The sequence below is a fragment of the Mytilinidion resinicola genome (assembly GCF_010093595.1).
Source record: "Mytilinidion resinicola strain CBS 304.34 unplaced genomic scaffold BDZ99scaffold_9, whole genome shotgun sequence".
In the NCBI taxonomy this organism is placed as follows: domain Eukaryota; kingdom Fungi; phylum Ascomycota; class Dothideomycetes; order Mytilinidiales; family Mytilinidiaceae; genus Mytilinidion; species Mytilinidion resinicola.
In genome coordinates, this window is record NW_022985445.1 from 943,387 (window position 1) to 967,298 (window position 23,912).

Genomic DNA, 23,912 nt, shown 5'->3' on the forward strand with positions numbered 1-23,912 from the left:
CGTTCCTTTCAATCAGCAATTAAGAGGCGGCTATCTAGGCGCTTTCCGCTTCTAGACTAGCTAGAGTAGATGGAGTGAATAGACTGTTGTTGTTGTATATATATACATCCTATGCAATTCGTGTATACATCCTTTCCGATTTGTATAGCCTTGCCGTTTTACGTATCTAATAAGCGAGTGAATATGATTGGTGGAACAATATTAATACGGGCCGGCGCTAGGCTAGATGTAGGGGGGGTGGCAGGAAGAGAAAAGGGGGGTGATGCGGAGAGAATAGGGGGGTGGTAATTAAGCTCGTCCTATAATATCCCTGAATCCACACTACGTTCCCGACGCGCTAGAACGCGTGCATGACGCAATTGCAAGCCTAACTCGAAGAAACTTACTATGCTTAAAGAGGAGGCAATTATTAGATATATACTGGACCTAGATACGCGTGGGTTTTCGCCTACACTAGGCGCTGTACGCGATATAGCAGATTTACTGCTTGCTAAGCGCAGTGCTGGCAAGGTTGGCTAGAAGTAGCTAAGGAACTTTGTTAACCGGATACCTAGCCTTATAACACAATTTAATTAACTATATAACTAGTAGAGGGCCCTATATAAAGATTCTATAACTATTAGGGCCTAGTTTAACCTAGTAGCGTGCACTAAAGCTATATATAGCGTTTTAGATATAAATACCTAGAACTTTAATAAGGCTAGTTTTCTTTTTAGCAGGATATTATCTTAGCTTATTATTATAGGCTTAGAGAGGCGCAGCCGGCTAAAGGTAATATAGCCAGGCAATTATAAGTAGGCTATAGCAATCTAGGGAGTTAATACTACTAGGTAGGTAATCCCGCTATTTATTATCTTTATAGTAAAGTACTACCTCTCTGCCTAGTATAAGGATAGAGAAATACCTAGCAATTAGGCTATTTTAGTAAGTAAGAATAGCTAGATAGCAAATAAGCTTAGTATTATATAGCTACAGCACTTTAATAAGTATATAAAGGGGAAAACTATAAGTACGCGCCGGCTGCTAATTCTAGAAAGCTATAATAGCTAGAATTTGCTAGAATTCTAGGCAATCTATAAAAAGAATAATATCTATACTCTTTATATACTGCTATATTTATTATACCTCCTATAGCTGTTTAATATAGGCTGCTTCTTACTATTAACGCGCGTGTATAGGTATTAGATTAATAGCCTAGTGCGCAACTCTATTAACTATATTACTAGGCTTAAGTTCTTACCAGCCTTTATATAGATACTGCCTAAGCTTAGACAGCTACTCTACTACTAGTATTTTTAAGCGTTGTTAAAATATATAGCTATAAAGATAGAAGATATTAGTAGGGTGCGCAGCTCGCTTACCTGCGCAGCTTGCTTACCACCTATATTAGTTACTTAATCTATTATTAAATCTAAATACTAAAGAAATATATTATACTTAGTTATATAAATTAAGAAAGTATATATTAGTATTAAAGGTATAGAGTCGATGTATAGATAGAGAGATAGATAGATAAAAAGAAATTATATTAATTAAGTTCTATTCTATATTAACAGCAGCGGACTTATATATATATATATAGCATTATAAAGTGCTTATAAAACGTCCTCTAACGCTTCTATTATAAAGGTTGTATAGAAAGGATTAACAGATAGAGCGGTAGCAAAACAGAAGTAGAATTAACTAAATTAAATTTCTTTCTATTTTGTAGAGGTTGGGCCTCTATATACTTAAATATATACATACTAGAAGTTTCTTTATACTTATTAAAAGCATAGTTTATAATACTTATACTAGTATATTCTAGATACTTCTATATATTACAAATATAGTTAATTTATAAGAGAATCTTTCTATAAAATTCTATCTAGTTTTAGCTGGTTCTAGAAGCTTAGAAATATAGCGCTTATTATATTCTAATATCTATAATATTTATCTAATGTTTCTTATAGTACACCTAAACGTGTATAGTTTAATAGTATTGGGAACATTATATATAAGGATATAACGCTTATGCTATTATACCTTTAATAATTACCTTTATTACCTAATATAACCTATATAATTAGACAGCCTATATATAATATATAATAGTATCCCTTATATATTCTATATTATACCTTCTTTTAATCTTTTTATATAATATATAGATATAGGCTTTCGCTATCTCTATACAGGACTTATAGATGCTATACTAACTTTTAATTAAAAGAATTATAGAATTATAACTAAACTAAATTATACTACGCCTAATAATATATTATATCTAATAGCTTTTTCTAGTAGTAGAAGTCTGCTAGTTATAAGCATATATTAGAGGTAGAGTTTACTAATAATAGGTAGATATCTTTAGAGTAGTAATAAGAGGAGATGTATATATAGCTAAGAAGGGATATATAAAGATGGCGAAAGGGACATATAACTAGTAGCCCCTGGAGAAGCATTACTTTTTAGAAGTTTATTTACTTTTTAGAGAGCGTTAAAAAAGAACGAGCTTAATTACCACCCCCCCTTTATCTCCGTGTTATCCCCCTTTTCTTTTCCTACTAACCCCCCTATATATTTAGCCTAGCTTCTGCTTATAATAACTTTGTTCTACTAATTAGGTTATAAGCAATAGTAGTGTTAAATAACGGTCTTAATTTACTAATACAGTACCGGACCTTTCTACCGGATAAGCAGGCCTAACGGCGATACAGGGCTCTATTTCCTTAGTCCCCGACAGTTAGCCAGCCCTTAAAGATAGCCCTCTGTCTACTCCTAAGAAGGAGGCTGTTTATAGTAAAGGAACCGGTGCAGCAAGAGGATCTTCGGGTGTAAGACCTTAGTATAATAGTGTATACAGTGTTCCTTTTCATTAGCAATAAAGAGTTGGCTATCTACTATTAGAATAAGAATAAGCGATATATTTTTTTATTCTATTATCTATATATATATATAGATACAAATCTATTTATAGATCCTTTATTCCTTTATTCTAATAAAGAACTCTTTATTCTAATAAAGGACTTATTATATATAAAGAGGCTTTATCTTAATAAAGAGACGTTAACTCTTTATTATAACAAAGACTACGTTCTAATAAAGAACGACTAAGGTATATTAAAACCGCTACCTTGCTCCGTAAACTCGATAATCTTAACCAGTTAATATACTAATTAGTAATACAACAGCTATTTAAACCTTACTATTTCACCACGTGCCTTATATACCTTTATATCTAGGAGCTTTCCGCTTCTTTACTAGCTAGAGTAAATAGAGTAAATAGAGTATTATTGCATATATATAAATTCTTTCCGATTTATAGCCTTTCCAATTTATATAAGCGAGTGAATATAATTAGTAGAACAAAATTATTACCAGCCGAAGCTAGGCTAAATATAGGGGGGATGGTAGGAAGAGAAAAGGGGGGTAATGCGGAGAGAAAGGGGGGGTGGTAATTAAGCTCGTCCTTAAGAAATGCTCTAGTATATGTATAACAGCTATAAAGTAAGTAGCATGCAGTAAAGTATAAACATATAAGCGACTTTTTTAAAAGGCCATATAACAGGTTATATATGTGATTATTCTATGCTATATAATGTGTTATGGATATATCCCTTGTAAAGCATTAAGTCGTAAAGCCACTTGTAAATTTTCTTCTTCTAATACGAACAAAGCGATGAGAAATTAAAGCCTGTTCATGATTCCTACATCAGTGACCAACCCACTCCTAAATTTAATAGGAAGCACCCTTTCAGGCCGCCCTTTTACCATCTTCGCTCCACGTCAACAAGTCTACCATTCATTCTAGTATAAGTTTGCGAATGCTAATAACATTGCGAAACCCCCTGCGAGAAAATTCTTAAGACTCGGCTTCTAATTGGATCAGCCGCTCCACGCTCCACGGGTTCGGGCTTGGCACACTCAGCTCATACGGTACTATCTCAGTATGCCCCAGGGAAGGCAGACTGTCGTTTATAGCATTTCAACCCCATGTTAGGACTCACGAAGGCTTAAACCCATTCGCTACCAAGAACTCGCTAATCTCTTTGTACGCCGCAGTGGCGTTGTAATGCAGATTGATAGCATGCCCAGTGTTTGGTTGCAGGTAAGCGCTAAATGGCTTCGCATTCGGGAAGTATTTCCCCGCAGCGGCTGGAATCGAGGAAACATTGGGCAGGCCTGTGGCCATGCAGTCACCGCTACAGTAGATCGCATCTTGGTTGCCAGTGACGATCTGGACGGGTCCACTGAATGACGAGACTTCAGGTGTTCCTCCGAGACTGAGTATCTCTCCGACCTAGAGTTTTGTGATCAGGATATGGCTGCAGGCTAAACTAGTGACTGCATACCGTATAGTGTTGCTTCTGTTGCTCTGAATAGTACAAGATCTCGGGATCAATGTTGGAAGGATAGAGGAACTGCAAAGCATAAGTCCACTGAAAGGTTGCATAGCGTACAGCGGCAAACTAACGGCGTATTGATTGGCCCATACGTCTGCCCATGTGATGTACCCTGTAGGCAAATCTTGAGGAGCCGCGGCTCCGGTTTCGTTGTATCCGGCGATAAAGTCCCAAAGCTCAGTCGTTCGCAAGATGTCCCTAGCCTCGCTAGAGGATATGCTGAGATTACTAGCTGCAGCGCTAAACTTCTCGAGGTTGATGCCTATGCTATCAAACACAGCTTCAACCTCTTCGAACGTCGTGTTTCCGAACCGCAAAGGTTGGTTCTCGCGGGCAATCTTGGAGTTCCAGGAACTCAGAGTGGCAGCGAGGGCTGAGCCGTTGAATGAGAAGCCGGTCAGGATGATAGCATCTGTGCTGTCTGGATACATCGTTGCCAGCATGTACGATTGTTGGGAACCAAAGGAATGACCGACGTTGACGATTCTGTCGAAGGCGTGAGGAATTCCGTGCACAGTTCCGTTGCGAAGCCCTGCGTTGATCTGATGGAGAGCAGATACTTCCGCAGGTGCCCTGAAAAGTCAGCACAGTGGGTTCTGAGGCATGTGTAGCCCTATTCGTAGGCTTTTGGTTATTGATGGACACTTACTGGATCAAAGTGTAAGGATCGCCGTGTGAACTGTTGCCAATGCCAAATCGATCATAACTCAGGGTGCAGAAGCCGTACGAGTCTACTAGAACGTCGACATAGCTATAGTTGAAATTGTTGAAGGCGAGATCCCAATAACTAGGCATACCTGATCAGCATATGGGATGCCACCATTGACTACACAACTTACGTTTTGTCAAAACCAATTCCATGGGTGAGCACCTGGATGACGGGCTGAGATCCGTTCATTACATCTGGTGTGCAGAACTTGGCGCTGATATTGTACGAGCCTTCGACAGTTTGATAGCCCAGGAGTGCCGCCATTGGGTACTTTCCTCCATACTTAGCGTTGGTGTAATTCTGAGTAAACGTGGCAGCATCCTGGTTGCTAGTAAAAACTGGAACACTGTACATGAAATTCTTGGCAGATATGTCCACCGGAATGGTAATGTTCGTGCACTGCTTAGCAGCTGCAAGTCCAAAGAGAGTGAGAATAGCAAGTGACTGCATTTTTGCCATTGCGATAGTCGACCTAACACAGATGATCGATCATGGAATCTGGGGGAACGAGTTGATATAAGCCGGCCGGCGGAGAACGGCAACGCTTTACACAATAATCAGAGACCAACTATGAGTTCAATTGATCGTTGACGCGGGCATGACAGTTTGTTCTAGGAGACCCATTACCATAATAGTGAGCGGCTGAAACGTAGTTGGGCAAGCGTCAAACTAGGAGCTCCGGAAGGAGACTGATGACGCTGTGAGGGTCCAAGAATGACAATTAGCTTTGGTACCTTTCTCCGACGAGGCGACTCCGAGGAACACTCATGATTCGCGGGCCGCCGCTAAAAGCGGGAGATCGGCGACTATCTCCGCGTCCATCAGTTGGTCAGTAAACAGTGGTATGCGTTGCCGGTCCGCTGCAGGTTCGCCTCTAAATTGTACAGCGTCAATAAACCTTGTATGTACATGAACAGAAGCGATGGAACTTGCACCTGATAGCACATAATGCCCAGGCGGGCAATATCCAATCTAATACCATATCATCATCAAAACTGAATTCTCGGGCGTTGGGCGTACTAGTGAGCAGTTGAGTTGTGGCAGGGCTCCAAAAGGAGTCGGAGCACCTGGTAGTTGTGTTATATGTGTAGTACTATGCGAGGGCGCTGTATCGTAAATGCCTGCCTTACTGGAAATCCAATCGCATAGACGTCGGGAACGGATTGCCTACCCTGCTACTAACCAGCAATGATGCCGCTGGGCTTAACTCCACGCAGCTGGGTATCATGTAATAGCGTTCTGCGAATGTTCAACCGCCCTCTCGTCTTACCATCTGCTTATGCTAGCAGGTATTGGTACCAGGATTGCATTTGATTTTGTTCCTGGACAAAGTTCGACTATACTTGCTATCTCTCGAATCGTGGTATGTCATTCTCAATACTTGGCTCGTCGAATGGGTTCAGTTCGAAGGACGTGTTGTTTAAGAAACTCGTCGATGTACTCGAAATAACCAGGCTCAGCAACCGTGTCATTATGAGTGCCGTTTGGGAGATCTCGCCAGATCTTTGTGCTTGCCCGGCATGACTTATATAGCTGCGCCATATGCGAAGGCCTAAGTAGAGAAGTCAGAATGGTGCCTTTCTTGTCGTTTGACGTGATTCCATTTGCGTGCTGGTTGGGGGACAGTGGACGTGTCCATCATATTGGCGTTGACGCTGGATAAAGCCCGCGAGGTTGACTTGCGGCCCTATTGTCGGTGTACAAGCCTGCCTACGCACTTTTCAAGCGTTCCTATTCATGCACCGAAATGGGAGGCCTTGTGGAGCAGCTGACAGTTCTGTAGGAAGGACTTACGGTACAATCTCGTCCTTGAGGCCACTCAGGAACAATATAGGAATGCTGCTTATTTGTGGCAGAGTCTCTTCGCTAGGCCATATCTGATGGCATAGAGGCGCTAGGTACCGGGCTGGAGGAAAGGCACTGTACATGTGAGTTTTGCACAAACGTATTTCAAGTGATCGAAAACAATACCTTGGAATGAGTTTCCGGATCGAGAGAAATGTGTTTTCAAGAATCATTCCAGCAATGTCACCTTGCTTTTGGTTCTTCGCAGCGAGCCCAATGCTAACGGCACCTCCCAAGCTTTGCCCATACAACACAATCTTTGTCCCGCTTAGCTCGGCTCGCTTCCTGATATAGTCTATGCCTGTTTGTGCGTCTATCATGAGGCCCTTTTCGTTTGGAGTGCCTGTAGAGAGGCCATAGCCCCTGTATTGCAGCATCAGGACGTTACATCCCATGTCTTCTTCTAACACCTTAGCGATAGGCAGTCGATATCCAATGTTTCCTGCATTTCCATGAAACATCAAGATGGTTGTGTGTATAGCAAGCTGTTTGTTGGATGGTCGAATGAGGAATGCGCTCAGTGATTCTCCGTCGGGGGTTGGAATCATCAATTCTTCGAAATCAGATATTCCAAACTGTGGGGGCTTTGGTACATCGGTCCGCGAGCCAGCGGGGATGTTTCGAGGGTAGATTATCTCGCTGGTGGGTGTTAGAAAGGAATATATGAAGTACAGGCGTGGAAGTCATTACTTTTGCTTGAAGTAAAGGAGGCCACTGAGTACCGCCGCTAATCCAGAGGACGCCAGAACAGGGACGCGCAAATACGACAGAAGGGTATCTATAGTGGACGACATCGCAGCTGTGGGGTTCTGTGCACTCTATTGAGAGTGCTGTCGGTGAACGAGAGGAAGCGGTGGACGAGTAGAGATACACCTGCATCGACCAAAAGCGGAGGTGCTAGCTCTATTTCGAGTAGGAAGATGATAGCTTTGCAGACACTCGCCCACGCACAGAGTCTTCAGGGGTTGGTGTCAAGAAAACTGCCAGTCAGTGCTCGACTGCATTTCACCACGCAGCCGCTGTGCGGCACAAGAGACGGACTGGAGACGAGGCTGGGGTTCCATGGTACTTGGTCACGTGCATGCGGAGCTTGGACCCACGGCCTTGTCGACCTCACGCAGACGCGCATGCTGCGTTGCCTGCAGACTCCAACCTTTCCAGTGACGACGACTTCCATCCTACTGCTCCTCCTCCTCCGCGACATACTACTCGGCAAACTGCCAATACAGCTATATCACCTAGGAGTTTCGTCGCCATGCAGCCTACTGGCATGCTCGGAGAAGGTGAGCGTTGGTGCTACTTGGGAACGCCTGGAGCTCATAATGTGTAGATGGCATCCATGTCGATATGAACCACCTGAAGACAGGAGAGGTGAAGTAAGACATCACATCTCCTCAGCGGGGATAATTGTTGACCAGTGCTGTAGTCTAGGAACGTCCATGTAAGGCCAACTTTCGACCGCATCCGCCGTTTGCTTTCGCTCAGCACATTGACACTCGGATAGCATGGCCATCAACTTCAGAGATGGAGTCATATTAGGGGCGGATAGCAGAACGACCACCGGCGCATACATCGCAAATCGAGTCACAGACAAGCTCACCCAAGTCCACGACACGATATGGTGCTGTCGATCAGGCTCCGCAGCCGACACTCAGGCCGTCGCAGACATTGTTCACTATCATTTGGGCATGTACGGCATCACAAACGACGAGCCCCCAACAACACAGACAGCCGCAGCAATGTTCCAAGAGCTGTGCTACGACAACAAGGACCAGTTGACGTAGGTGGACCCCGAACATGTGTTCTGCGGGGCAGCAGGTGTTGATAATACTACAGGGCGGGCATGATCATTGCGGGCTACGACGGTCGGCATGGAGGCCAAGTGTACTCGATACCGTTAGGCGGCTCCCTACACAAGCAGCCCTACGCCATTGGGGGCTCAGGTTCGACGTACATCTACGGATACTGCGACGCCAACTGGAAGGACAATATGACAGAGGCTGAAGGCGTGAACTTCGTCAAGGGTGCCCTGCAAGAAGCTATCAAATGGGACGGCAGCTCGGGAGGTGTGATTCGGATGGTAGTTCTGACGGCGAAGGGTGCGAACCGCCACCTGTACCTGCCGGATCAGCAGTACGAGGGGCCCGGAATGAACTGATGTAGCTGGGTGGCATGGGATGCGTTGCTCGGCTGCCACAATGGCGTCCTGGAGTCGGTATAGTAAATTAAGAAGACTCCAAATGCAAACGGTGCCTCAGCACAGCTTTGTGTACACCTTGTTTGTCAACGACAAGGTGCTTTGACACGCTTCCATATCGAGAGAAAAAGACACTCGTTATTTCAAGCAACCTATAGACTCGCTGGGACACCTCAGAGGCGGTGTTTCTACTTATGGGATGATTCTAATACTTCTAGTAGGGTAAAAAGGCACTAGAAAGAGTGGCAGAAGAGTACACAGCAAGATAGAACGAGAGACTGTACTAGTCAACAGTGACTCGAGCTACCTTCGTCTGTGCCAAGCCACTGCCATGCTCCATACCGTGGTGTCTGCTATCGTGTAGCGCTTTATTACATCTTTAAACGAGGCAATTGGTGGGCTCGTAGGCCGACAGCTGCTCAGCCTCGCTGGCCATGCTCCGGGACGCCCCATATTGCCTAGTAACAAAGGACTCCGCGTGGGGTGCGTTTTGCTTCTTCGTCGTCAACGCGAAGTATGGGCTCAGAATGGGCTTCAAGTGGGCTCAGAACAGGCGGTCTGACGCATTGTAGAAGCACTCGCTTTTTGCACAGGACGAAGCAGCGGGCAGGGACTGAGGTCGCATGGAGACAATAATAAGAGGGTCGTGGCTGGTGCTCGGCTGCTATCAGGAGCGATTCTTATGACGCGAGCCCCTCCAACCCGAAGTCGACTTGGACCGCACCCACGCCCGTCTCAACACCGCACTCCACATCGCCGGACAGAAGATCGCGCTTTTCACGTGCAGCCCGGCCTTGCCGTCCAATTCGCTTTGGCTACGGCAGCATCGGTCAAGGAGTGCTGTCCAGCAGCGGACGGGAGACGCCCCTCTTGCTTTCGTTCCAAGTTGCAGTGCGCAGTTCCGCCGTGGCGGCTCTTATCAGTATAGCATCACCAACAGCCTCCTCCCTCTCCTCGCCACCACCGCCTCCGTCCAGGCGCCGACTCGATTCCACCGGCCTTGCCCTCCATTCCACCCCCGCCGCCGACCCGCGTCGCGCCCGCCCTGTCGCGTCGCCGTCTCCGCTGCTTTGATGCGAGCGCGATAGCAGTTTGCTCAACCTCCAAGTCTCCCCTCGACTTGCCATCGCCCGCTCAGTGGCCTCGTCGAGTCCACTCTCAACTTGCGCGAGCTGCGTAGCCGCCGCGTCGTGCACACGCTGACCATACTCCCCAATCTGCGCTGGACACCGCGGCTGGAATGGGATCCGTCGTGCTCAGCGAGGTTGGAGGACTCCACTTCCACAATACCATGTTTGGTGCCAACGCGCATCACCAGCCGCAGGAATCCCCCGCAGTCTCAATCCACCATCCGAAAGCACCGTTGCGTCCGTCGCCGCAAGCCACTGCAAACCCGCCGGCGGGGGTGACCGCAGACACCCCCATGGCAGAGCCCATAGGAGGCATATCTGGCCCAGAGACTCCCGCTTCTCACTCACAGCAGCATCGAGGTCCCGGAGACGTAGCACCACAGAGTGCCAGCACTCAGCAGTCACAGCAGCCGCCGCCCAGCCCGCGTTTCAGGCCTCACTCGCAGCAACAAACACCTACCTTTACTCAGAACGCGAATACGTTCGCCAATCCTCGGCCGGTACCTTCTACAACGCCCTCCTCCACCCAGCACTCCCCAGTGAATCCTCTCCGATCACCCAGTGAATCCATCTCCGCTTCTCCGCGGCGGATAAAAGTGAAAAGCCTGTCACACATCCAAAGCTTCGCAACCGACGAATCGAGCCCCTTTTCACAGACAAGGTCGTTATCACGGCGACAGCGGCGAGACCCGAATGATGTTGGTCCGCAGTATGAAATCAGTGAAATGCCGGTTACAGATATCATTGAGATGGTAGCCGGTTTATTAACAAAGATAACAACGACAAACGACAGGCAACATGAACATTTGCATCGACAGATCCCGCCTCCTGAAGGGACGACTGGCCTCAGCCCGCAGACCACGAGCGTGTTAGCTTTCCATGGGAAGAATGTGCCAAGCATCTCGATCTTGAGCTATCTAAGTCGGATACATAAATATTGTCCGACGACTTACGAAGTCTTCTTAAGCCTCTTAGTGTACTTTGACAGGATGACAGAAAGAGTCAACTCCGGACCCATGCAAAGTCTACGACAAGCCAACCAACAGTCCTTGGAGCGTGTACAGGCCGGTGATGGTAGCCGACACAGCTCCATATCTTCCGCCCACTTGACAGGGCACTCTTCTCCACATGCCAGCTCACAATTAGCCCAAGCAGCCACGCCTCCACCATCAGGATCTCTGGGAAAACCTGCCGAACCCGGGCCTCAAGAAGCTCATCCACCATCTCCTCCCCACCACATCGAGCCCGCACTGGAGTCTGACCCTTACAATCTATCACACTTCTTTGTGGTTGACAGCTTCAATATTCATCGGTTGGTAATTGCTGGCGTGACGTGCGCTAGCAAATTCTTCTCAGACGTCTTCTACACAAATTCCCGATACGCAAAGGCAAGCAACTCAGTTTCTACCAATATCTCTTCACTTATGCTTACGCCTTTTAGGTTGGAGGTTTGCCATTAATTGAGCTGAACCATCTCGAACTGCAGTTCCTTCTCCTGAACGATTTTCGGCTTGCCGTTCCTTTAGAAGAAATGGAGGCCTATGGCACGATGCTGGTTGAGTTTTATGCACGAGAGGTGGTCGCGCAACAGCATGCTCAACAAAGCGCATCTCGCGGCCATCCCCATGGAGGGATTCACGCGGCTGTTTCGACATGACGATGGCACCTTATTCCATCGACCCCTAAGGGTCATGATAGGAGGAAACCCTGGCGATGTTGCGGCGCTGCATAGGATACCCTAATTGAGCCATTCTGGACAAGAGCGTAGATTGTTGTGCGTAGTAGTGCTGACTTTGTATGGACTGGTTGTCAACCTTGGGGGATCCGAGACGATTGCGGCCCTCGGGGGGTTCTTCTCCCTTTGTTTCCACTCGAATTCTTATAGACCCATCTTCTAGAGCACGGACAGGATAGCACGATAGACTTTGATTTCCTTCGGCCCTACCGGGCCATATCAGCTCTATTCCCTTGCAGCCAATCAGCGATTGCATCCTCTTTCTTCCATGGGTGGTGTGGTGACTGTCTTCGAATTGTATATTCGATTGATCGAAGCACGGGGTTCGTTGGGAACTACACTTCATACGGCTGCGACATTGATACCTAGATGTCTAGACGGGCAACAATAAAGTCAAGTGTTACGTAGCGGACTGGCTATGAGGTTCAGGCCTTTAGACTTGACGTTATAGATTGAGCCACTAAAGTATCCAAGCCGTAGAGAGTAGAAATTATGCCAAGAAAACTCTATTTAGCCACTATCCGTCATATAATATTTATAATTTTAGAGCCCTCGTTCTCGGCCGGGATAACTTACTCGAAATTACAGAGCGAACGCAGAATTTCGAAAAACGGCGGATAGGCGAATAGAGCCTAAGTAGTGCTTTTATTTTATATGGTCGTAGTCGTGGCGTGCGAGGCGGGTTTTCTACAAAGGTATTCTAAGGCCACCAATACAAGGTTCCGCGCGCGTTGCCGAGTGTAGGGGTCCACAGGTCAGATAGTTTCGCCAAAATGATAGTCAGCATAATCCTCGGCTCTGGCCGGGCAGTCAACAGCTGTGTGAACCGCCTAGCGGGTCGTCGTTCTTCAGCATTTATACACTTCCCCCTCAGGTCGCTCCTTTGGTCCCCCTCCTCCAGCATCGGCGCCATGGACGAGACGCCTCACCACAGCTCTAGCAGGATACCAGGCAAAAATCGTCGAACAGCAGCATGCAATTACTGCAGGGCGAAAAAGATTCGATGTATGGCTGCACGCTGAAAAGCCGTGTGCTCCAATCAAGCTCATCAGGTCCATAGGTAATGGGAGCATCCCATGTGCCAACTGCCTCGATCGCGGCGAGGAATGCGTAGTTACGGCCCGGCGTCGCCCACGGATCCACGACAGCCAGGGCCATGATTCGGGAGACTTGTCTCGTCGTCTTCAGCACCTCGAAGCCTTGCTGGGGACTGCAGCCGAAGGCTCGAAAGTTCGGCATACGGGCGGGCGTGTAGCCAATGACGAATGCAGCCGTCCATTGACGCCTCTTGACCTCTCGGATTGCACATCAAGCTCGTCCCTAATCGATAGCCAAGGGAACCATCGAGGGACCCATGCAAATCTAGCTGTGAGTTCATGAGTGGTAGATATTGAAATGATCTTTGCCCTTGATATGATACGCTGTCTTAGAGCCCAAAGGCTACGATAACAGGTCGTCAAGCACCAGTCTATACCTTAAAGCTGACGCGCCACAGGATCTCAGGCCCAGCATACCACAACCCACAGTCTTCATCCATCACCAATCAGGCCATCAAGCAGTCGCGCCTCTAGAAGACAGCAATCCATCCCCAAATGTAGCTGGTCCGCAAGACACAGAACAGGAGGACAGCAGTGTCTACGTTACGGAGACGGTAGGTTTGAGCCTGGAACCTACAATCGCATGCTGACACGATTCAACCAGCCTGATCTCGAGTACTACGGCAAATAATCCCTCCATTCTCTGAAGCCATGCTAGGTCTGACTAGAAATAGGTCCGCGAAGTCTCGTGTCGTTTTGCTCACGACTCGGTGTGGACTGGGTTACCTCGAAGGTAAATTCCACCGAATACCGCAGCGTAGCATCACGGCTTGTTGCAGACGTAGCCCGAATGCTGAAGCTGAGTGGCCCGCTCGCGACCACCCGCGCACCAGAGCCCTCGCCTGAGGTTGCGTGGCAGTACACCAAAGGTACGCTCTCAAGGAACGTTGTGCATTGATCCTCGGCAACCGCTGATCTCCCTCTCTTCAAGCATACTTTGGGGCGTCACCCGATGAGACCACTGGCATTGTAGAGCGTCCTTGGTTTGAATCCCGGCTTCGCGCACATTTCAACGGCACGATGCCTGACGACATGGCCTATTACGCGTTGCGAAACGTCATCTGGGCCTATGGTTGTCGAATCGTGCTTTCGAAGACGGCAGGTTTTCGCCAAGTTTCGCAGGTGTCATGGCCCTTCTTCGAAAATGCGCTTTCCATCTACTCAGAGATTCTGTTCGTGCGTGCTTCTATGGTTGCAGTGCAAGCTCTCATTCTGATGGTAAGAACATCATTCAGCTAAGTTGCGGCACTGTGGCTCTGACATATTCCGCAGGCATATTACAGCGAGGGTTTGGGTAAGATCTCGCTGCAGTACATGCTGTGTTCAAATGCAATGCGGCTGGCCTGTTCAAAAGGATTACACAGACAGCCTGCTCGTTCGTGGAATCTTTCGCCGCGTGAAGTCGAGCATAGAAACCGGATGTTCTGGTCTATTTGTTGCCTGGAGAAACAAATCTGCTCTCGCTCGGGTCGCCCGTCGGTGTGTATTCTATCAATGCGCGGTTGACGGGTAAAGCTGACTATTCGTCAGGCTATGGATGACGACGAGATCAGCTGTCAGGTCCCACAAAGAGCCTTGAATGGACGGCCTGATGTTGCGAGTTACTGCCACATACTAATCGAACTGACGCGGCTCTCTTCTGCTGCCAAGAAACGCCTCTCAAGCGCGCACGCCCTGCGGCAAGCTCCTGGTCAACTGATCGAGACTGTTCGCGCCTTGAATAAGGAGCTTCACGATCTGAAATTCTCCATGCAGGACGAGTTCTGCCTTGATGCTCCATTAGAAGTTTCCGAGCTGCCAAAGGATATCACCATGCGGCAAGCGCAATCGCTCCAGTACCATTACTTCTGTCTTATAATGGATATCAATACGCCCTTAGCCTACCCCTGGTCGAGCATATGTACATATGCGAAACGAGATATGGCTGCTTCGGCTCAGATCGACGCGTCATGGAATGCCGTAGCTCAGGCCTCACGATCCGCTATCCTTGCGACCAGACACATACGTGTGGACGCCACATGCTCCGCAATGTAAGTATTGTTAATGCCTTCCATGCCTTCATTTCAGCCCATCCAGAGTCACGAGTGGTCACAGCCTGCTAATAGAATATCAGGATCGCCCTGTATACTCCAACGTACAGCTTCATTAACCTATTCATTCACATTTTGCGGGATTCGAGTAGGAGTATGACCACAATTCAATCAGATCTGGCGATTTTGGGTACGTATTGGGAAGCATCCTGCGTTCGGGCCCGCCCCATACAATGCAAGGAATTATGAGCGCTGTCGCGCAGCAGATCGCTTCCATGCTTATGTACGTCCTCTCACCTGCGAGTAGAAACGACTGACGGATGTTCAGATATCGCGGTTGGATATTTTTCCAGCGTCGAATTCGCGACCGAGTTTGAACTGAAGCTCTCATTCGCGAGAGAATTGTGCCACTATGCCCATCTCGCCGTAGACCAAAAAAAAAAAAGTCAACCAGCATGGGATCGACGAAATGAAAGACGAAACAGCCGGCCTGATTGCACCACCTGACGACCGAGCACTAGATCAGGCAGATTTAAACCGCCCGGCCACTCTTACTCAAACAGTATGTGCCTCCGGCCATCCAACAGCCACTCTTGAGCCGTTTTTGGTTTCATTCATGCATGAAACGAAAGTATTATGCATGTGTATCACTCTTGCATTTTAATTTAAGCCTGATCTAACTTCTCTCCCTCGCGCTTTGTATTCTTGTCATTGCTGCTTGTTTTGTATGCGCAACACGCTGACCCATATCTCATAGGACGAAGACTTCTTCGGATGGCTCCCGGACGACGATCTCGAGCTGTGGAGTACCTTGCTCCATTCTACAGAAGCTAGCGGCTCTACCCTTGCCTATGAGCACTGGTGATACCCATTTTTATTTCGGGAACTCACTCCATTGATGTAACGGAAGATAATGATGTACTTCTTGAGACCAAACTACGTCATGTCACGGCAATAATGAAGCGCTATCGGTCGATCCAACTTGTGAACTGCCAGACCAGAACATTGACAAACGTTGCTCTTTGTAGAGCTGCTAGTAAGTTGTTGACTCGACATGTCCTCAACATTTCTATGCTAACAGTTTGGTTCCTGTGGCCTCCAACGGTACAGGTGTGCCTGTTACCATTAGATTACTAGCCATTGCCCCGTATTTAAAAGGAAGCAAACTTCCTGTTTCCAAAACCATGGTACGTAATTTCAATCAACATCATTGGAATCAAGACTAAATTGATTAAAGGAGTAAACTCCTGACGCTACTTGACTATGACGTTGCTCCTCCAGAAGCATGAGTTCCCCTGACACAAGATTGACCACGACAATATAGGGACGTGAAAGCCTGCTTACACTAACAGGACCGCAGGCCTCGACAGCTTAGCCCCTATTCAGATGTTTTAAGAATCCGAGGTATCGTGGACTGGGACCGCCTCCTTGTCTGCAGAAAAAGCACCATGCCGGCCGCCGCGGTAATCACTGAAGGCGAGGCTCAGTTTGCCAAAGTCCCATTTGCGCCCCAGGATCGCAAAGGCAAAGCTCAGGACCGGCAGCGTTAGCACGTCGAGGATGCCAAAGAAGACAAAGCTGCCAGTAACGCCGATGATATTGCCACCATCGGTTAGGGCGAACGCAACGGGGTACAGCAGCCATAGCAGGTTCAAATACCCGGCTAGCATGATGTAGTCGCGACCGATACCAACGAGTTCCGCCGCTTCGCGACACTCGTTGAGCGTACTCATAGCGAGGATGATCCACGAGAAAGTGCCGAAGGCAAAGAAACCCCATTTGTAGTTGGTGGTAGTGTAAGCAGCAGCAAGGTAGCTGAGGACCCAGAACCAGGAGATGAATATGTTGAGGACAACGGTGACCCACGAGATACCCGATAACAGGCCGAGCCCCAGGGCGAACGAGGGAAAGGCGACGACCCAGTTTATGTACTTTGCGAAGAATATCTGGCGATACAAGCCGTGGTCGAGGTGATTGACCTGCTCAACGGCGCTCCAGCCCAGATCGGAAGCCTGCGCGAAATAGGTAACAGCGCCGACCAGGAGGGCCATGGTGTAGAGGTAATGGAAGACTCTATCACTCTCGCGGGAGGTGAAACAGAGGACTAAGAGACCGAGCTACAAACAAGAAGAAAGTTAGTGCGTGAGCGTAACAATGGAGGCTATCATAAATATCACCCGTGAGAATTAAGCGCTTTACTTACAAAACAGACTATATAGATGGCCGTAACAACCCAAAGCCAGTCCGATCCATGCCGCGACAGAGCTTCGTCGACTCCGGCCGGCGGATTAATGTTAAGGGCGTCGTTTCCTCGTGGTAGGAACGTCATCGTGATTCGAAAATTAGCTCGGCTTGGTCTCAAGTAACGATGACCAAATGGCTACTATAATAGGAGCGAGAGAAGTGGTCGGTGTAAAGGAGGGCGTGAACCGGAAGTAAAAAGCCTTAAGTAGCTGTAGAGCAACAAATATTGTAGTCAATAGATCCATCTTATATGAAATAAAGTCCAGCCTATCTTCAAATGCTATTGTCGGTCAAAGGAGGTATCGGGCCGGGATGGCCCTTTGCCGAATCTTTTGGGTTAGCGCTCGGTATTTTAGGCTTTGAATTTGCCCGCGCGAGCAAATGTATCAACAGTAAATTCCTCCGAGTCCGACAAGAATATGGACGTTTTGCGATATCGTTCTCCGAGGCCGTTTTCCCGTGAAGCCAACAATCTGCTTAGGCTTTCTTCAGCTGCGAGAAAGGAATACAGAGTGAGCCGGTTATAACAGACCTACAATAACCCGGCAGGTTTCTGAGAACTTAGAATTATACTCAAGCACACTTGTTTAGTACATGAGAACCTTATATTTTGAGTGGACTACTAATTGTACACCCCCTTCTCACCACACGTACAACGCCCCTCTAATCTAATCTTCCAATTGGCTAGATCGGTCGCGCCAACTCTTCGGAGCTTCCTCTCGTGCTCTTATGCGAACGCAGATGGCGATACAGGTGGGCCAGGCTTAATGGAAAGGAGCCTCAATAAGGGGAGATTTCGATAGTTTCGGCGTTCTCCTTGGCACGTAGACACGGCAAGTAGCAATGCAAGAAAAGAGAAAGACTGCATACCTACAGTTACGGCTATATATACAGCTGCGCGTATGGCTACTATATAGCTGCGCGTACATGTGTATATATGCCATTACGTACGCATTATATATAGCCTCTTGTATAGCCCTATATACAGCCTTATACAGAGCATCACGTACAGCCTTATATACGCATAAGTGAGTTGGAACGGATACATGTGCGGACGCACGTGAGAACAGAGCTCCGGACAAAGTTCCGCACCGCGCTAGCCAATTAAAAGATTAGATGAAAGGGGGGTGTACATGCAGTGAAAAAGGGGTGTACGTCCAGGAAATAGGGGGTGCACAATTAGTAGTCCCCCATAGGAAATAAAAGAAAAAACTGAAAGAATAGAAAGAATAGGAAGGTTGTAACGTTTATAATAGCATAAGCGTCATATGCTTAGTCATAATGCTCCCAACATCATCAAACTATACGCGTTTGGGCGTAATACAAGAAACGTTAGATAAACGTTACAGAAGCATTAGAGGACATTTCATAAGCACTTCACAATGCTATACGCATGTATATATACAAGTCCGCTGCTGTCGATGTAAAATAGAACTTAAGCAATACAATTCCTTTCTATCTATCTATCTCTCGATCTATACATCGACTCTATACCTCTAACAAAGGTAAGTAAGAGGAGGCAGGTCATTTTTAATAGATTAGCACACTCCATGCTAATAAGGAGAAGGGCAGAGAATCCTGCTTGGAAAGAAGCTAGAGTATTAAAGGCCAATGAAATGGTATAGGGGCCTTTATTCGTGCCCCAGGACAGATTTAAGGCCCCTTATTAAAATTTCACTGTTTCTAGTAGGTACACACAAGACTACACTGCAGTGGGTGAGCAGAAGGTGAGCCAGGGCCCGACCCGAGCCACAGCAGCATATAGGCATGTGAGCAGAGGAGATTAAGAGGACAGAATGGCTACTATTGGAACAAGAATAAGCAATATATTTCTTTGTTCTATTATCTATCTATTTATGTATTTATCTATGTACCTAAATAGATAGATTCTATATATATATCCTTTAATCCTTTGTTTAGACATAGAACTCTGTATTTCTTTGTTCTAATAGAGAGGATTTATTATAATAAGGAGACGTTAGCTCTTTATTATAACAAAGACTACATTCTAATAAAGAATATTCAAGGTATATACACGTCCGCCCTAGCATCCTCCTATACACCTACAGCGCACTTTATGCTTATGTAATCAATATATATTCACCTAAATTTATTAATTATTACTATTTCACGTGCCTTATATACCTTTATAACTTTCTTACTCTCTTAATGATAAAGTATATAGGCAGCATGTATTTATAATTTAGATGTTTAATAATTTCTTCTTATATCTAATACAGTTAACTATTTTATGCCTTTAGCTTTTATAAAAATATATAGATACATAGATACATAGATACATAGATAACCTTATCTTCTATAGTGTATAACCCTATGTGTTCTTTACTATTATGCGCAGCTATAGGGGATATATAGTGGCTCTATAAGCAGTAATACCTTATACAGCATTACAGTTTTGCTATATCTAATTAAGCTAGTTTTCTTAAACTGATGTATGTTTTTTGTTAATAGTATAGAGTTGATGTATAGATAGAGAGATAGATAGATAGATAGAAAGGAATTGTATTGCTTAAGTTCTATTCTATATTAACAGCAGCGGACTTATATATATACATACGTATAGCATTATAAAGTGCTTATAAAACGTTCTCTAACGCTTCTGTAACGTTATCTAACATTTCTTATATCACGCTCAAACGCATACAGTTTAATGGTGTTGGGAGCGTTATGCGTAAGGATATAACGCTTATGCTATTATAAACCTTATATGTCTATAATATTTCCTGTCTAAGTGTATTTCTTCTAGGCTGTACTACTATAGTATAATGCTTTAATTTTTCAATTAGCAGTTCTGGTATTTATCTAGTTTGTACAGAATAAAATATTACTATATCTTAAGACTTAATATAGCTAGGCTACTGCTTACTACTACCCTAGTCCGCTTTGTTAGAATATAGTAAGCGCTATATCTCTAAGCTTCTAGAACCATCTAGAATTAGATGGAACTAGACGGAATCTTGTGGAAGATTCTCTTATAAATCAAACTGTATTTGTAATACATGGAAGTATCTAGAATATGCTAGTGTAAGCATTACAAACTATGCTTTTAACAAGTATAGAGAAACTTCTAGTAGTTATATATTCGAGTATATAGAGGCCCAACCTCCATGAGATGGAAGGTAATCTAATTCAATTAATTCAACTTCTATCCTGCTACCGCTCTATCTGTTGATCCTTCCTATACAACCTTTACACGCTTGCCAAGTTAAGCTACGCTATTTTCTTACTTTATAGAGGCTCTTACTAATAGCTTATATAGCTAATATAAGCCTCAGCTACCTCCTATAGTATAGTATATCTAATCCTATTTCCCTTTTTTATAAAGTTAATAATTTTTAAAGTCTAAAATAAGGAACTACTACTATATATACCTACGCATACACCAACTTAGACTTATTAATATACTATATAGAATTTACTTTACTAGGACTCTTAGTTTTAATCTAGCTAATTTAGGGGTCTCAGATAGGCTAGATAATGCTGGTCTCTTTAGTCTACTTATATAGAGGTGGCTATTATTAATAATATTTTAAATTATAGGGTCGTTATTATTTAGGTTGGAATAATCTATTAGAAGCCCTGTGCTATATTGCTACTAGGTAGTAGTAGCCCATCCATATATTAATTCCTTTTATCCTCTTCTATCTCATTCTTAATGGGGAGGGATATTGGCACACCCCCTAATCACTCCGCGCACACCCCCCTTCTTGTTTGATCTTCTGATTGGCTGGAGCGGCTCGGAGCTTCGTCCGGAGCTCTATTCTCACGTGCATTTGCACGTGTAGCCTTTCTTATTCACTTAGCCGTACGTGAGCTCATATGTGAGGCTATACAAATCGGCATAGCTATACAGCCTCTCTATTTTACAGTGCATTCTTTCCGATTCGTGTGGCCTTACATATGAGCTCACGTACGGCTGTATATACGGCTGCACGAATTGGAAAGAATGCACCGTAGAACGGAGAGGCTGTATAGCTATGCCGATTCGTATGGCCTTATGTATAGCCTTACGTACGAGCTCACGTACAAGCTTATTTACGAGCTCACGTACAAGCTTACATGTGAGCTCATGTACGAGCTCACGTACGAGCTCACGTACAAGCTCACGTACAAGCTCACGTACGAGCTCACGTACGGCCTCGCGTATAGCATCACGTGCAGAGAGACGTAAAGGTGAATGCCCAGAGGAAGCTCCGCGTTGCTCCGAGCCAATTAGAAGGTGGTGAGGCGCCAAGAAGGGGGGGGGGTACGTGCGTGGAGTGAAAAAGGGGGTGTGCGCGGAGTGATTAGGGGGTGTGCCAATATCCCTCCCCTTCTTAATGGAGCACCTTAGTTATCACCCCCCCTTTCTTTGCGTATCACCCCCCTTTTCTCTGCGTGTCACCCCCCCTATATTAGGCCTAGCTCCGGCCCGTATAAATATTGTTCCACCAATCAAACTCACCCGCTTGCCCGCTCGTGCTCAATTCGAATTTACATTACCTGCGCACTTACTCTCGATGCATCAACACCACTTCCTCTACATCATCACCTCAACACTATGCCCCTCCGGCCGCCCCCTTGGGGCCGCCACGCCTCCGTAGAGGATGGCATGAAGTCAATCAACACTTGGGCCAAGCAAGAAGGATACGCCATAGTTAAATACAACAAAAAAATGGACAAGCGCATGCCCCCCCAGGTGCGCAAGGTGCTGGTTCGATGCGAGTGCGCAGGAGAGTATGAGCCAGCTAATAGGAAGCGCCGCACCCGTACAAAGAAGACCAATTGCCTATTTAAAGGGGCCCTCTCAAGAGATTTACTGCAAGGTGATTGGTTCTTTGAGGTTGAGGTCTATGCTCACAATCACGAGCCGTACAATCCTGAGGATGGAACTCCTATTGCGCACCGAGATCTCGATAAGGATACCATCCGAACTATATACAATCAGCTCAACGGAGGCACGCCCGTAGGTGCTATCTTCAACAACCTCCTAGCTGAGGGCAAGGATGTGACGATGCAGGACCTATACAACAAGAGATGGGAGTGGAAGAGAATAAAGCTTAAGGGGCTTACTCCAACTCAGGCCATACTTAAGGTGCTTGAGGAACACGGCAACGACGACCCGGACGCTCATTACCACTACAAATACGAGCTAGATGAAGTAAACCGAGTCAAGTACCTATACTTCATGCACCCGGAGAGTGTTCGGATGTTCCAGAAGAATCCTGATGTTGTTCTTCTTGATTGCACCTACAAGACAAATAAGTTCAAGATGCCGCTCCTCTATATCAACGGCGTCAACAACCAGGGCAGGAACTACGAGCTAGGCTATTGTTTTCTCCCAGGGGAGGAAGAAGAGGACTACATCTTTGCCGTGCGGGAGCTTTACCTAGTGTGCCAGCGCCTAGGCGTTTCACCAGGCGTTTTCATCACGGATAAAGAGCTCGCACTCAAGAATGCACTGGCTAAGTTCTTTCCTCTTGTTCCTTAGATCCTGTGCAAGTGGCACGTGCAGAAGAACATCGCCAGCAAGGCTGTCACTGTTTGGAAGGATAAGGAGCAAGCATTAGCGGATACAATAGATCTAGAGGACCCAGCACGTGCCTCTTAAGTGCTAACAGTAGCTGAGATTGATGTTATTCAGAGAGATCGGAAGAGGTTTATCAACGAGCTTAACTTCTGCCTATCAAAACCTACAGAGGCTGAGTTTGTAGCCGCTTGGAACAAGATTCAATCGGATTATGCACACAAGGAAGCCCTGGTCGACTACCTCACCGAAGAGTGGTGGCCTTTTCAACAGCAGATTGCGACGTACCATACGGGCCTTCTGCCGCACTTTGGCAACACTACAACCTCGCGGCTAGAGGGCTCAAACGGCAGTATTAAGTCCTATCTTCAGATCTCGACAGGCGACCTCTACGACGTAGTCACCCTGCTATCTCAATACATTCACCGCCAAGGTGTTGAGAGAAAGAATCAGCTTGGCCGGCAGCGTAGAGCTCCTCAGCATGAGGTTAGGATTCCTGAGTTTGCTGGGGTTCTTCGGCAGGTTACTGAGCAGGGCCTGAGGCTACTCGCTGCCCAAGTCAAGAAGGCCAAGAAGGACGATTTCAATCCTATTTGCAATGGAACATTCAGGGGGACATACGGCATGCCTTGCTGTCACGAAATACACCGAAAACTGTACGCTACAGCGACATCTACGTATACTGTTGTCCTGGAGGATGTTCATCAGCACTGGTGGTTCAATCGTCCCGTTCCAAACGAGGTAAACCTTCCTATCGATCCTCTCCTCCTCATCGAGGCTCCGGCAATTGTACAGCGTCGTAAAGGCAGGCCAACGGGCCCTGCTGCACCTCGTCAATCAACCCGTGCCCGTGGCCGTGGCCGTGGCCGTGCTCGTGCACCTGCTGATGCAACTCGACGTGATCCATCTCAATTCGAAATTGTTGATCAACAAGCTCCGGCGCAGCGAGCACGACGGCGTGGTGGAGGGCCAGGATCACGTGGAGGAACGTCGCATCTCCGGCGAGCTCATAA

General features: G+C 46.5%; 8 protein-coding genes across 8 annotated transcripts; 5 read left to right on the forward strand and 3 right to left on the reverse strand.

The window, feature by feature from the left end:
* Nucleotides 1-3,985: 3,985 nt before the first annotated feature.
* Nucleotides 3,986-5,553, reverse strand: BDZ99DRAFT_520255 (uncharacterized protein; the record flags this gene model as incomplete). Its single annotated transcript, XM_033725508.1, has 5 exons — nt 3,986-4,282; nt 4,335-4,403; nt 4,457-4,958; nt 5,035-5,172; nt 5,225-5,553. 5 exons carry the CDS (start codon nt 5,551-5,553, stop codon nt 3,986-3,988), a joined length of 1,335 nt encoding a protein of 444 aa, XP_033577133.1.
* Nucleotides 5,554-6,010: 457 nt separating this feature from the next.
* On the reverse strand, nt 6,011-7,960 carry BDZ99DRAFT_306256 (BEM46 family protein). Its single transcript, XM_033714231.1, has 4 exons — nt 7,630-7,960; nt 7,066-7,578; nt 6,889-7,014; nt 6,011-6,646 (listed from the first exon to the last, which is right to left on the reverse strand). Exons 1-4 carry the CDS (start codon nt 7,731-7,733, stop codon nt 6,469-6,471), a joined length of 921 nt encoding a protein of 306 aa, XP_033577134.1. The 5' UTR covers nt 7,734-7,960; the 3' UTR covers nt 6,011-6,468.
* A 234-nt stretch (nt 7,961-8,194) lies between these two features.
* BDZ99DRAFT_508705 (proteasome-domain-containing protein) lies at nt 8,195-9,417 on the forward strand (the record flags this gene model as incomplete). Its single annotated transcript, XM_033724346.1, has 5 exons — nt 8,195-8,222; nt 8,270-8,315; nt 8,366-8,380; nt 8,444-8,719; nt 8,776-9,417. The coding sequence occupies 5 exons, from the start codon at nt 8,195-8,197 to the stop codon at nt 9,095-9,097; spliced, it is 687 nt and encodes a 228-aa protein (XP_033577135.1). The 3' UTR covers nt 9,098-9,417.
* Nucleotides 9,418-10,376: 959 nt separating this feature from the next.
* Nucleotides 10,377-11,872, forward strand: BDZ99DRAFT_370240 (cyclin-domain-containing protein; the record flags this gene model as incomplete). Its single annotated transcript, XM_033714804.1, has 3 exons — nt 10,377-11,267; nt 11,313-11,666; nt 11,708-11,872. Coding segments are annotated over 3 exons (1,410 nt in total), but the record flags the coding sequence as incomplete, so codon positions are not given.
* Nucleotides 11,873-12,579: 707 nt separating this feature from the next.
* On the forward strand, nt 12,580-13,580 carry BDZ99DRAFT_306346 (uncharacterized protein). Its single transcript, XM_033714232.1, has 2 exons — nt 12,580-13,006; nt 13,062-13,580. The coding sequence occupies exons 1-2, from the start codon at nt 12,775-12,777 to the stop codon at nt 13,379-13,381; spliced, it is 552 nt and encodes a 183-aa protein (XP_033577137.1). The 5' UTR covers nt 12,580-12,774; the 3' UTR covers nt 13,382-13,580.
* Nucleotides 13,581-13,771: 191 nt separating this feature from the next.
* BDZ99DRAFT_387355 (uncharacterized protein) lies at nt 13,772-15,635 on the forward strand (the record flags this gene model as incomplete). Its single annotated transcript, XM_033715516.1, has 6 exons — nt 13,772-13,967; nt 14,030-14,316; nt 14,371-14,577; nt 14,629-15,128; nt 15,212-15,318; nt 15,457-15,635. Coding segments are annotated over 6 exons (1,476 nt in total), but the record flags the coding sequence as incomplete, so codon positions are not given.
* A 350-nt stretch (nt 15,636-15,985) lies between these two features.
* Nucleotides 15,986-16,437, forward strand: BDZ99DRAFT_306459 (uncharacterized protein). The gene is made up of 2 exons (XM_033714233.1): nt 15,986-16,164; nt 16,224-16,437. Exons 1-2 carry the CDS (start codon nt 16,086-16,088, stop codon nt 16,352-16,354), a joined length of 210 nt encoding a protein of 69 aa, XP_033577139.1. The 5' UTR covers nt 15,986-16,085; the 3' UTR covers nt 16,355-16,437.
* Nucleotides 16,108-17,618, reverse strand: BDZ99DRAFT_462775 (family A G protein-coupled receptor-like protein). The gene is made up of 3 exons (XM_033719925.1): nt 16,366-17,618; nt 16,224-16,315; nt 16,108-16,164 (listed from the first exon to the last, which is right to left on the reverse strand). The coding sequence occupies exon 1, from the start codon at nt 17,177-17,179 to the stop codon at nt 16,520-16,522; it is 660 nt and encodes a 219-aa protein (XP_033577140.1). The 5' UTR covers nt 17,180-17,618; the 3' UTR covers nt 16,108-16,164; nt 16,224-16,315; nt 16,366-16,519.
* Between the last annotated feature and the right edge of the window lie 6,294 nt (nt 17,619-23,912).